Below are 13,487 nucleotides of genomic sequence, written 5' to 3' on the forward strand. Positions count from 1 at the left end.
CATCTTTTTACATAAATGACCAGATCCCCAAACCAACTGCCATAAAAATAGAGGCAGGTGGGGTTACTGAAAGATAGAAAGTGAAGTCTACTGAATCAGAGGAGGCAACAGTGCTTTGGAATAAACATCTCCTATTATTGACAGAGGTATACAACCTGAATACAAGCTGAATTACAGGTCGTTGGGCTTTTTCCCCCCATTTTCCTTTTTTTTAAAGAAAAAAGCCCCAGGTAACTAACAGGTTGTGCATGTGAAAATACATTAAGTTAACAAACCATTGCAACAGTTCGTTAATTAGCATGGTTTTACCACATTTGCAGAGAGCAGTGTTTCAGAGTGGTATGAAGTACAGTTGTCTCATGAGAATACATACAGTCCCTTCCTCCCGCCAGTCCTTTGAAACTCCATTTACTTGTTTTTATTGAGTGTGCTTTATTGTAATTGAACAAAGTAGAAGATTAAGAGTATTTTAGAGCTGAATAGTTCTCATAGCAACAAAATTAAGGTATTTCCCTTTAAGTCCTGCAAAGCTATATATATGCCATCATTCTATTAGCATAATTATAGTTAATTGTTTTATGTTATATAATGGAGTCATGTGGTGCTTTTAATCTTTTAAAATCAATATACACCATTAAGATATTGCTTAGTCCATTATCTCATAGAATGCACTCATTTCCTTCTGTGGTGCATGAGCAAAAAGAGAGCAGCAGTCCCCATTGTAGGGCGAATATTATATTCTTCATTTATACAGTCCTATTTTATATATGGAAACATGCAGTTTGACAATTTTTTTCCATTTGTCTGACACTTCAGGCTTCTGGAATCCACAGATGAAGCTTATGGCCTTGCTATCCATACTATATGCACACAGGTACTTTCTATTTCTTTAACCAAAGATAGATAATGGGAAAAAAAATCAGGAAAGACCAGACAAAAGTATATAATTTTAATGCATTTGTTGTAATAGTGTAATAAAGTATTTCTTGTCCCTCAAAAGGGGACAGAAATCATGCAATGCTACTTCAGTATAGTCACAGGGAGTAATTAATCAGGTATAGGCAACCACAAATTTCAAAAAAGAGTTATGAAATATTCTTTTCAAAATGAACAGCCTAGGGGGAAAAAAGAACTTGGTTTTCTTTGTAATTTCTTCCTCTCAACGATCCCTTTTTTCCTGCTACCTTCTACACATCTGTGTAAATAACAACTCACCAGGTATCAAAGGTGGTTTGTCTCTTTGAGTGGTTTGCCACCGTGCTGCTGTCTGCTGGTAACACAGGGGCTCTGTTTGACACATTGTTTTCTAGGTATGTACTCTCTGGACGTGGAGATGGAACTGAACAGAGAAATAGCAAACAATGTATACTGAACTCCATTAAAGTCACATCTTTCAGTTGTCTGTTTCCTCCTCACTTTTATAGAAGATGGAAGACACCGTTGTACTTTATGTACAACTAGAAGAAATCAGTGTACATTTTCACAGGTTGGAAACCTAGTTTTTGTGACATTGTCAAGATAATGTTATGGTAGTATGTTATCATCAGAACTTGGGCAACACATTCTTGGATTTTGAGACCATATCTATCTATAGGGAGCTGCAAGTGCAAATGATATTTAAAAATAGGAAGTGGAATAAAAGGTTGAAATACTGACATTAAAGACATTAATTACTACAGTTTACAGTTTATCTTCACTTAGGCCTTTAAAAACACTTGGCCTGAAAAATTTTAATATGGACTTTAATGCAACTACTGAGAGGAAGATACTATTCAGTACAATTTAAAGAATCAAAATCAGACACTATATTTTGTTTAATAACAGACCTATTGTATTCAACTCAGAATTCCTATTGTAGATTTTTGAAAATAGGTTATACGTACCTAAAAATAAATTTGTTATCAAAACTATAAGACCCACCAGGAACATCTGTATTGGATTAAAAACAAATCAGATGCTAGTTGCACCATTACTGCAGCATCATGCAGTACTAGCCATCAAAATGGAATCTGAAGACAGAACAGGGGACTGTAACAAGTTTTTGTTTAAGTTGTAATACACAAATATATTCTAATAATCCTTGTATACTTGGAAGTCAATATTTAAGAATTGAGCAAATATGAATTTACTTTTTTCAGAGTAACTTTTTCTGTCAATAGGTTTATTATCAATGTATTATTTAAATACAGCACTGCTTTTCCAATGAGATAATTAAATCTGTGAAATAAAATGTATTTGTTTTATAGATAAAATTAAAGAGGAAGGAATATCTAGTTTGTAATAAGTTACTGAATTCAATCCCAGACCTACAGTTTCCTTAGCACATGACTTATGGAAAGTCATTCTGCCTTGGAATCTCTTGTTTCTTCATGTATATATATACAAAAAAAAAAAAAAGATAGCCCACATCCAATTTACAGGAACGTTTCAAGGATTAATAAAAGCAATTCAGGGTTGAGGATCCTTGAGGATTCTCTGTTCCACGTGCTCCAAAACCTTAGTAAACTCAAAAGCATTGCCCAAAACAGTACAAGCTTTAACATGGCTCACAAGCTTTAATATTGCAATGGGATACTTAAAAGGATTGGCAGATTTTAACATGCCTAAAACAGGTCATCAGCCAACTGATGAACCCAAAGAGGATCAGTGGGAGATTGGTGACTCTACTTAAGGTTATTAGGTGACTCATAATCAAATTTTAGCTGATTGGGAGTTCTTAATGATCAGCGGAGTCTCACAAGGCTCCTAACACTTGCAGGACAGTAATTAGCTTCTTATCATCCTCCTCCTCCTCTTCAAAAGGATTACCCAGGTTTAGCCCTGAGGCAGCTGCTCAGAAATCACCGTCTTTTGTGTACAAATAGCCTTCTTTTGTTTATCACAGAACAGTGTATGTTTGTGTGTGTCTGTGTGTATGTATAATTTTTTACAGTACTCACTCCTGTTCTATTATTTATTCTGAACTAGAATTACATAAATGTGTTTTACTTCTGGTAGGAAGGAAATTCTGATTTTTAGTAAATCTGAACAAAAGATATAAATATAGGAGTCTACTGGTAAAAAGCAAGAACTGCATTTCCATGTACCTACCACATTATCTGAAATAGATCAATAAGCATGTTAATTTGTTATAGGTACAAAGGTGTTTAGATACAATGTTAATAAGAATTTAAGATAGGAATTGATGTTTAAAAACATTGATAAACTGTTTACTTTGGTGATTTTTATTTATCTTCGTTAACCCCCTGATAAAACTACCTTGTGTTTTACAAGGTACTGCACCGGATATACTTTTCAATCAAAGTGAGTTAGCATTTGCAAATAAATAATATAATGATACTAATACAGTTGCTATATACTACCTAGCAGGTCAACCCAGTCTCTGTTTTTTCTTATAAACTTTTTTAGTTGTTTGTCTTAGTTTGCAGTGCCCACTTCTATTATTTCAGCTATATTCTGTGTTAAAACTGGTTTAATTTTGAAAGATCCATCATAAAATTACCTCTGTAAAAGCTGCCGACTCTTCTTGGAACAGGGTCATTATAGAGTATTCTATTTTCTTTAGTAGATGCTCCATCTTCTGTGTGTGGATCATGATATGTTCCACCCTAAACAGAAGAACAGTCAACTATTTAAAATTAAAGAACATAAACTGATCTGTACTGTTTCTAACCAACGTACATAAGTAAGAAATCCTGAACTCAACTACACACGATTTTCCTGTCATGTAATTAATAACTGCCATTATCAAACCACAGATTATGGAATTAATAATTATTTGTTTTTGTTTTTTTTTCCAAAAGGACAAAAATGGCATTAATAAAATTTTGCCCTTAGTTGTAATTTTAAAGATTTTAGCATGATTCAGACCTCAGATTTTTGCCGTGAATGAAATGCAGTTGTAGCATCTCTGGAGGAATCTTTTCCTGGAGGTCTTGTTAAATTCATTTCTGATGGGATCTGGTCACTCTGCTAATAGCAAATTTTAAAAAGTAAAAAGGAAATGCATATAATCTGTGAAAAATGCAACACTATAGCACTATCTCTTATCAGCTGTTATACAGTAGCACCTAGAGGTACCGACAGTCAAAAAGTCTACTGTACAAATAATAAGAGGTAGCTTCTGAACTTAAAAATTTGTAAGCTAAATAGTTAAGTCAGACAGGATAGAAAAAAGATACCATCATCTCTATTTTACTGAATAAAGTACTTTCTGGAAAGCACTTTAAGCAAAAACTTAAGCATGTCCTTAGAAACAGATATGCACATAATTTGCTGCCAAATATGACTTAACCCCAATCTTAAATGAACCAGATGCTACAATTATTTCTGCAATAAGGACCAGATAAAATTAAATGATCTCTCCAAGACCACACAGGAAATTATACTGAAACCCATATATAAATCTAGAATGTCCAAAATGGACAAAAGGTTAAAAACCAAAAGGATTCTGATTTCAATTCACTGCATAAGTGATCTGCAAAATCTATTTTGCCTTTTATTAATAATGACCTGGCCTCACTGGCACAGATAAAACAACCCTTGAAACTGTGCCATGATGAGAAATGCAGCTAAAAACAATGCTTTAAATTGCAGTTTGGTTCTTCTAAAATTTACAAGAGGCTGAAGCATTTGATTAAATTACTACTTGTGTAACATACCTCTTATCTGTCAGCAGTTAAGCTACAAATAAGAGACAGTAATAGCAACTTGTACTTGATTTTCTTCTGCTTGACCCCTTTTGTGTACATAAACCTAAAAATTAAAAAGAATCTCCCCCCGCCCAAGTATTTTACTGAGACATGTAAAGCCCCAAAACTAACACTGAACATCTTTTTTTTTAAATCCCTTTCAAAGGTTTAAAGCCAGAAAAACAAAGAATGTTTTTTCTTTAAACTTCATAAAATGTGAAGGGAGAGGAAGAAAAGCAGGAGCGAGAGAGAGAGAGAGAAAGGGAGAGAAGGAGAGAGAGAGAAGCAGGAGAAGGGAGAGGGAGAGAAAGCGAGAGAAGAGGGAGGGAAAGATGGAGGGAGAGAAACCAGTAGAACTGAACGGAAAAAATTAATAGGAATATAATAAAGAAACACGGAGAACAATTATGTTATTCTTGAACTTGTGAGTTCAGTAATGTTGAGGGAAGTGAAATTTTCTTATTTCTGATATAGAACATGTCAAAAAAACACATGGGATAGGAGAAAACCCAAGAATTATTTCTTTGTGAAAATGCCTTTATGAGGCTTAATAAGAAGACCGTTAATTCTAATTTGTTTTTGAAACTCATGAAAACAAAAAATAGCTGAAGAGCACTACAGAATAGTATTTTTCCTTTCAGATTTCAGTTGAAATATACATTTAAAAGTAAATTTAAAATTATTTAAAATTAAATCATTTAACGGAAGACTTAAGTTTAAAGATGTTGACTGTAAGAGATAAAGACACACACTTTGCAAATAATTAGAAGTAACTGATTCAAACATGCATCCCAAAGCAAACCAAAATGAACAAAATCATAAGCAATGGGCAGTACATCAGTTTTTCTAATTAAAATACAAGTTTGTCAACCAGCTGTCAAAGAGAAAGAATGATTTGATAAGAACACTGTCTCTACATAATATGAAGTAAAATTAAAATTGCTTATCAAATTAACATGCTTTACATATTGCAGAAAAAGATCCTAATACACTGAAGAGTACAAGGTAGTGTGAGCTTTTATTATCAAAACTCAAATGCTGGTGCTACTGCCCTTTTACAATAACATCTTCAAGAATAAGTAAGACCTAGCTCAATTGAAATGACAGAGAGAGAAAATGACTATACAAAAAAAGAAATAAAACCTGGTTTTGAAATGGAGCTGCTATAATGCCTTTTAAATGGTTATTCTCCTTTAAATTAGACTGTACTTCTCCTATTTTGATGAGATTTTTCTCCCTATAATGAAGAGAGATAAGCCTGAGCGGAGGAGATATGGTAAGTACAAAAATGATGTATTAATGTGCTTAACAGAAAAAAAGATTTATGCCTTTTTTCCGACTGAACTTAAGAGCCACCAAATAACTGAAAACTTCCTATGGTATTTGTAGACTGCTATCAAGTTGGCTACAAATATTTCCTAGCTTTCAAATATTTCTTATTTCTAAGTAGACTAAAGTCTTTTACTCTCTCATTTTAAAACATATTATTTAGACCTTAAGTAATTTTTACAGATCTTTTCTGACTTCCTTCAATTTTGTCAACAAATCTGAACAAGATGTTCTCTCCTTAGAAGTCACTCTACCACAGATACATGTATAAAAAAAGCTCATTTTCTGTACTTCTCTTTGCACCACTTTGTTGCAATCTGCATCAATGCTACAGCAATTTAAAGACGGGGACAAATGCAATCCCCCTGAGTAAAACTTCAGATAATTCAGAAGTGCTGTATAAGGAAGGTAAATCAACTTAAAACTGGTCCTTGCTCTAGACTCATGAAATAATGATCACATTAAAACATAACAAGACACCTAGTGACAGTAATCACTGCATCACTGTTACAGAGTCAGTTAATCAGTGGTTTCTCCACTATAAAATCTCTAGCCTACCCCTGTTATTTATTATACTAATCAAGAGAAATATTGCAGCATTTTTGATATTCCACTAGTAAATTATGGCATTTCAGCCATAATCTCCTGCTGCAGGTGAGTGAAAAACTCACTTCCAAAATATTTAAAATTAGCTTTCATAGCAAAAAGATATGCAAGAAAAAACAAAGCAAAAAAACAAAAACAAATAAGAGAAGGTTAATTAAGGAAAACAATATGGTAAAAATGACATCAGAGAGCATAACCAATGAATAGCAACTCCTTACTACATTTTAACTTCACAGACACATTTGTCTGTTCTCACATTTTAGTACTTTAAAAGAATGGTATTCACAGTTCAAGTTTTGAGTTTTTTTAACAGCCTCTTCCTTCGAGCTCTGACTATTTAGCCTGTCTGAAAAATCTAACATTCCTTGCCTTAACACAACACAAATAAACAAACAACTATGCAAACAAATAAGTAGAAGAGAGAAAGCAGAACACTTTCCCTACATGAAATATACAGAGGAAGGAAAGTCCTCCATTACAGGCAGTATTTTGAACTAACCCTATTAGTATCTTCTGTACAGTCTTCTCGTGAAGAGCCAACAGACCTTGTGAGTGACTTATGCTGCACCTGTGGAGATAACAGTTGCAGGCTGTTTGCTCTGGCTGCCATCCCTTGCCCTACGTTTAAGCCACCCTCTGAGCCCTTTGACCTCACTCTGTCCCGGCTCACATACATAGAGTGTCTATGAGGGCGCTGCTGTGAAGAAAAAGGACTGGTATAACCTAGACCATAGGAAAAAGAATCATGTGGAGCAGACAGCGAGTGAGAATGGCTTCCATCTGGGTGATCTGGCAGTTTTAACTCCTCCATTGTTTTGGAGTGTCTTGTTGACGGTCTTCGGGTGTCCAAGGTACCCTCACTGCTGCGGTTGTTCCTCCCAGATGGACTGAGCAAAGTTCTGTTATCACTGTGTCGGGGAGGAGTTGGACTGGTAGGAGAGTTCAAGTCCATACAGCTGGATGGAAAATATCTACTGTTATTTGGTTCTGCAGCTTGAGCCCTGGCCTCGGAAAGATTGCCCACAGATTTAGAGTCAGTCAGAACCCCGTGGCTCTTTGACTTTGTCCGATACGAAGGACTCTTAGAAGACTGTGGAATAGTATCAATATAGCTATGGCGACTATGCTTATCACCAGGTTGCAGAGTCCCAGTCTTGTTTTGAGAAGTTTCCATAAACGAGTGCCGGTTCTGCTGAGATCTGGTGTTTGACTTCAGGTATTTTGTACCTGGACCATCAGAACTTTTTGAGTCCACATTAAAATCAAATTCTGTTTTTGCCTTTGCTTCCTTTGGACTGAGGAGATGTGGCATGTTATTATTGGATAGATCCTTGTTGCCAGATCCAGGTGGGTTGCTTGATTTTTTTGTATGCATTGGACTATGTGCAGCTCCAGGGAGGTTTCCGTTCAAAAAGCTTTCATTTGTTGGAAGACCCTCTTCTCTTGGCAGGCCAACCCCTAGAGTCTGTATATCCTTGCTGTTTGATCTGTGATGTGACTGCAAAGCAGAACTTTTGCTGGCTTGATTTCTACATCAAAATGCATAAAGAAGGATTAATATACCAGATAACATAGTCATGTATTACTAACCTCAACTTTAATAAAGGCACACTCATGTCAAGATGGAGGTGTCCTTAAAAACACAAAATTTAACTGTAGTGAGATCAAATATTACCAGCTAGACAGCAGGAACGCCCCTAGAATAACAGATTTGCAAGTGTTAGTACATTGTTGTTTCTTATTGGCTAAATCCTGATGGAGAAATTCAGCTTTGGTTAACGTTTTAAAATATAACATCAAAAATTCCAACATATACATTTGCATGTTCATACGTGTGTGTGAATAATATATATGTAGATCACTAATGTAAGCACTAATCATTATGAGAGTTAGCTATATATCCATTGAAAGAACTCTTAAATACATCTGGCATACCAAAGTTAAGGTGGAACAATCAAACATGCCAACACTGACAAAAAAACCCTACACAATCAATGCTCCATCAGCCAGGTAATGGAGGTGTGAGGATGGGAGGGTGAAAAATAGAGTATATTGTGCTGGTAAAGACATCCAAAAGGAATGTGCCCGAGTTTAGTGTGGCCTAGCAAGCCCTATAGGACAACCAGGTCTAACACAGGAACCCTGACCTCTGCAGAACTCAGCACTATCCCAATTTTTGGCATACTAACTCATCCCCAAAACTGTACCAGACTTGCTGGAACCAGATGGACTTGGTGCAGGGCCACTCAATATCTTTGTTGTACATTCCAGCTCTCAGGGTTTTGGAATTACAGGACTATTATGGGATCATGAGTTGGTTCTGCAAACATTCAGCTTGAGTTTAGGAGGATTTATTAGCTCAGGTCTTACGGCATATAAAAACAGTTCTGCTTCTGGACTTATGCTAGCCCTGGAAACAGTGCAGACATGACTAAACAGAGCTGTGTCTGTGCCCATTAGCCTTGATGGACCAAGGCTGGTTTAGCTCAGAGCTAACTTACTTATCTCTGCATCTAATTCCATCATAATTTAGAATTCAGATATACTACTGAGAAATAAACTGAGAGATGACTGTTTAGACAAGTTCATACCTTTGTTGACCTTGTTAATCATAACTGGATAATGCTTCTGTATCACCTACTTTCAGTGATCTAATTATGTGCTCTATTATAGTTCATATAAATTTAGCAATTTTAATGTCAAGTTAAAATATTTTTTAGTTAAAAGGACAGATATCTTCCTTTACTTTTAGCTTAGAGATATAAGGAGTCTAGTAATTTTAAATCAAGCAGGTAGGCAAAGCTTTGTATTAGACAAAAAGTTTCCAAAGGGCCCAGGCTTTCCTTTCTGATGCCTTGGCATCAGAACGGCAAAACTTCTATCCTAAACATTTACAAGGGCAGCTAAAACTTTTTGGTGTCTATCTCAGAGCCAGTAAAGATTGTAAATGCCATAGCCCCAGATCTTAAAATGAGGAATATTTTTTTGGATTTCAGAGGAGAAGCTAAAGAAAAAGCCTAGAGGTCATCTTCTAAAGCGTGCAGAACAATCCTAGGCATGTCTAGGATTAAAAGCAGCTATTGTTCTGCACGCTTTAGAAGATCAGCTCTAGTAAATCTTTTGTTAGAGGAACAACATGAGGCTCTCTGCACTGAAGAATTTCCTTGAACAATATGGAACAGTATGGTTCCACAACATGGAATGATATATGTCTGTATATATCTATCTTAACGTGCCTAAAGTGTTGAACAACTACTTTACTTTTCTTGAAGATGATGTTGGATTTAAGCATGACAGGAACTTACTCACTGGCATAACAAATGACAGGTACGATGGTCACATGACTGCATTTACCTGTTAGATAACGTGTTGCTGTCTGCATGGTAAGGTTTTCTCTTAGTTGACCGCGAAGGTGAACTTCCACAGCGATCCAAGAGTCTTTGAGTTTGAAACGAAGGATGGTTCAAACATTGTTCTGTCAAATACCTATCTGCAGGATCTAGCTTTAGTAAGTTCTTTGGAAAACAAATCCCAGAATTTAAGTGTTAGTATCTGTATTTGCATCAGCAAAAACTAAAAGGAAGCAAAGAACATTATTGGGATAGTTTTTTAATCTCCAGATTTTCTGTGATTAGACATAACTGCCAGAATAATTTAATGTTATATTACTAAATTACATATAACACAAGCAAAATAAACACTTTCAAAATACTATGTTCTATCTATGAGTGGAAGGTCTCAAATTTATTTACCATGAATATTATTACTTTTTTTTTAAACATACTTTTCAGGATATACCTTACAAGAATATTGTTTGGAATGAAAAACATTAAATTTACCTGTAGTAAAATGGTATCAATGAAATAGGCTTTATAAACATAAACAGAACAAGCATATGAACAGAGCATTCTTATTAACACAAAAATATTCTTTTGAATATAATATTATTAAAAATAAATGATTCCGATTTTTACTTCAGTAGGGGTTCAAGTCCATCTATATTTTTAAAGACTCATCTAAACTGTTTAGAACGTGCTCAGAATAACATCTGCCTTACAATTTTTTAGATCTGTTATGTTTCTGAACAAAGACACTTTCTKACATGTAGAGAATGAACATTATATTATAACATTAGAAACCAATGGGTTGGGTATTTTGAGAAGTTAGAAGTTTCTTGCAGAAACTTAAAAAGTTGGAATATTTCAACATGCATGATTGTGAGCAAGGATAAAAGTTTGAATGACTATTAAATACCAAGAATAGCTATTTTTAAGGGTTATATAAACCCTTTTAAGGGTTGAATAAAGAACAGCCTTATGTATATATGTGCGTGTGTGTGTGYGCACACACGCACCACTTACATACACACACAAAAAACTGTATCTACATATGCATTAAGGTAGTATTTAATCACTTAACCACACACTAGCTTCCCTTCACAGGCTTGATCCCTGCATTTCAAAATGGAAAATGCTCAAGAAACAAAGCAAATATTCAACATTTCTATGCAGTTTCAGCATAAGATATGTAGCATCTGTCTTTTCCAACTGACAAAACATGCACTGAATCATTAATTTTTTCCTAACTTTTTTTCTGCTCATCACTACAGTATCTCAAATGGCCTAAACAAACATGAGAAGGCTACAAGTGTGACTTTCACATTCCTGCTTAGATGAGAGGATGTTTAGAGGCTAACCTCAAGTGCCTTTACACTCACTTGTAGAGCTTGGGCCACAAGCAAGGAGAACTAAAAGTCCATGGACAATCACAAGGCTGTGAACATGACTGGAAGCACAAAGAACTGGTGGGAGAGCACTGGAACATGGTCGGTGATGGGTATGGCTGGCTTCAGAAGGATGCGGTGTGGGGAAAGAAGAGTGGTACTCTATATAAATGGGTTCCTGGATTGCACCAATTATGAAACAGAAAGTGTGTCTGCAGACAGTTTCTGGGACAGGGTTATAAGAGAAAGCTATATTTGTTATGTTATAGTGGAGGTTTGCTACAGACCATGTGTCCAAAAGGATGAAGTGGATGACTTTCCGTAACAACAAGCAGAAATTTCCTGACCACAGGCCCTTATCCTCACAGTGGATTTAAACTATGCAAACATCCAGCCTCTGCAGACAACCAATGAGATTTCTAGACTATGCTGGTGACAATTTCCTAATGCAGCTGTTGGACAGGCCAACCAACCAAGGGGTGGACTGTACTCTACTTGACCAGTTGCTCATCAACAGTAAAGAACTGGTGACAAATCCGGTCAAACAAGGCAGCTTGGGTTGCAGTGACCCTGAGGTGATTAAGCTCAGGATTCAAAGAAAGGGTGGAAAGATAAGCAGCAGGGATAGGACCCAGGACTTAGGAGAGTATATTTCAACATCTTTAGGGGATTGCTAGGCAGAATCCCCTGAAAAACTGTCATCAGAGGAAAGGTGTCCAGGAAAGTCAGCTGGTTTAAAAAGAAAAACCGAGAGTTCGGGAATAAACCATCTCATTGTACAGAAGACTGCAAAATTTGGCAGGTCAGCTTGACTAAACAAGGAACTTCTTAATGAACAAAAATGCAAAAATGGAGCATGTAAGAAGTAGAGTCAAGGACAGGATACAAAGGAAGAATATAAAAGCACTGCTTTGGCACAAAAGGGATGAAATTAGGAAGGCCAAAGTCTGGAGCTAAAGCTGGAGCTATAGCAAGCAAGGAACATAAAGGGTAACAAGAAGGGATTCTACAAGTGTTCTAGCAGCAAAGGGAAGTTCAGAGAAAATTCATGTCTGTTGCTGAATAGGGGAGACAACTGAATTGCAGATGAAATGGAAAAGGCTGAAATACTCAATGTCTTGTTTGCCCAAGTCGTCACAGGCAAAGATTGCTCCTAAATTCCCAAATGCATGCTTGCATAACGGCATGGTTTGGGAAGGAGAGGGGAGGAAGGGAGCAACAAAACCATGGGGCCAGATGGATGTCTCCTGTCTAGAGCAGTAAAATTCAGGATTACCCAACTTGGATGCCTCTTCACTCATCTAGACCACAAATGCCCTATTTAGAGATATATCAAGAACTCACAGCTTCAGCTGACATAAGTGGAAGCTTAGGTTATTCAATAATCTAGTAATCAGACCTGAGGTTCCTGGGAATGCAGATAATGTGGAACACACCAAGTGCGGGCATGTGTCAGACTGCCCAGTGTCTGGAGAAGAGACAGGCATAGAGCAAAGTATGTGCAGCATTTATAGCACGCAACTTAACCACACATCTCTTCTTTTCTTGTAGTATTTTGCTCAATCTTTAGCAACTTTCCAACTTCTGAAATAAACAATATAGGTTAACACACAAATATCCCCTCTACAGAATCCCTGACCTTTTTCACAGAAATGTTGAAAAGAATTACTTAAATAAAAGTGGAATGGAATTACTTGGAAACCTATGTTCCCTAAAATTCAAGTGCTTCATTTTGCAACTTTTGTAACTTTTAAAACACAGCAAAAGAACCCAGAAGACACTGAGGTGTAACATATAAGAAATACGATAAAACAAAAAATAAAAACAAAACCCGAGCATGCATAACAATGGTCTGAAGAATGATCTTCAAACTGCCGTTCCTCAATATATGCTACTAAAGCTTGAGCTACACTTAACTGCAATGCCAAGAAAAAGCTATTATCTGTGAACTACAAAATCGAGGAGAATGTATAATACTGAAACAAGCAATTATATATACCCAAGGAGCCTAATTTTGCAGACTACATGAAACCAAGACAAAAAACTATGCTGACTCTTTTTATAAGGCAGTGAGATTAAATGAAAGTGATTTGAACTGATCGTGTTAAAGGAAACACAAGAACAACTCTGGTGGATTT

The 13,487-nt window shown here is 36.0% G+C and overlaps 1 protein-coding gene across 1 annotated transcript in view; it reads right to left on the bottom strand.

The window, feature by feature from the left end:
* The window catches only part of CDKL5 (cyclin dependent kinase like 5), a gene marked incomplete at its 5' end in the record, with an annotated part of 53,460 nt that overhangs the window by 15,676 nt on the left and 24,297 nt on the right, over nucleotides 1-13,487 (bottom strand). Inside the window, 5 exons of the mRNA XM_026055377.1 lie at nucleotides 1,216-1,339; nucleotides 3,503-3,608; nucleotides 3,871-3,972; nucleotides 7,126-8,155; nucleotides 9,981-10,141. Coding sequence (XP_025911162.1) covers nucleotides 1,216-1,339; nucleotides 3,503-3,608; nucleotides 3,871-3,972; nucleotides 7,126-8,155; nucleotides 9,981-10,141 — 1,523 coding nt within the window. The remainder of the gene's footprint in view (nucleotides 1-1,215; nucleotides 1,340-3,502; nucleotides 3,609-3,870; nucleotides 3,973-7,125; nucleotides 8,156-9,980; nucleotides 10,142-13,487) is intronic.

Source organism: Apteryx rowi, unplaced genomic scaffold, assembly GCF_003343035.1.
Source record: "Apteryx rowi isolate R43461 unplaced genomic scaffold, aptRow1 scaffold_996, whole genome shotgun sequence".
NCBI classification, from domain to species: Eukaryota; Metazoa; Chordata; class Aves; order Apterygiformes; family Apterygidae; genus Apteryx; species Apteryx rowi.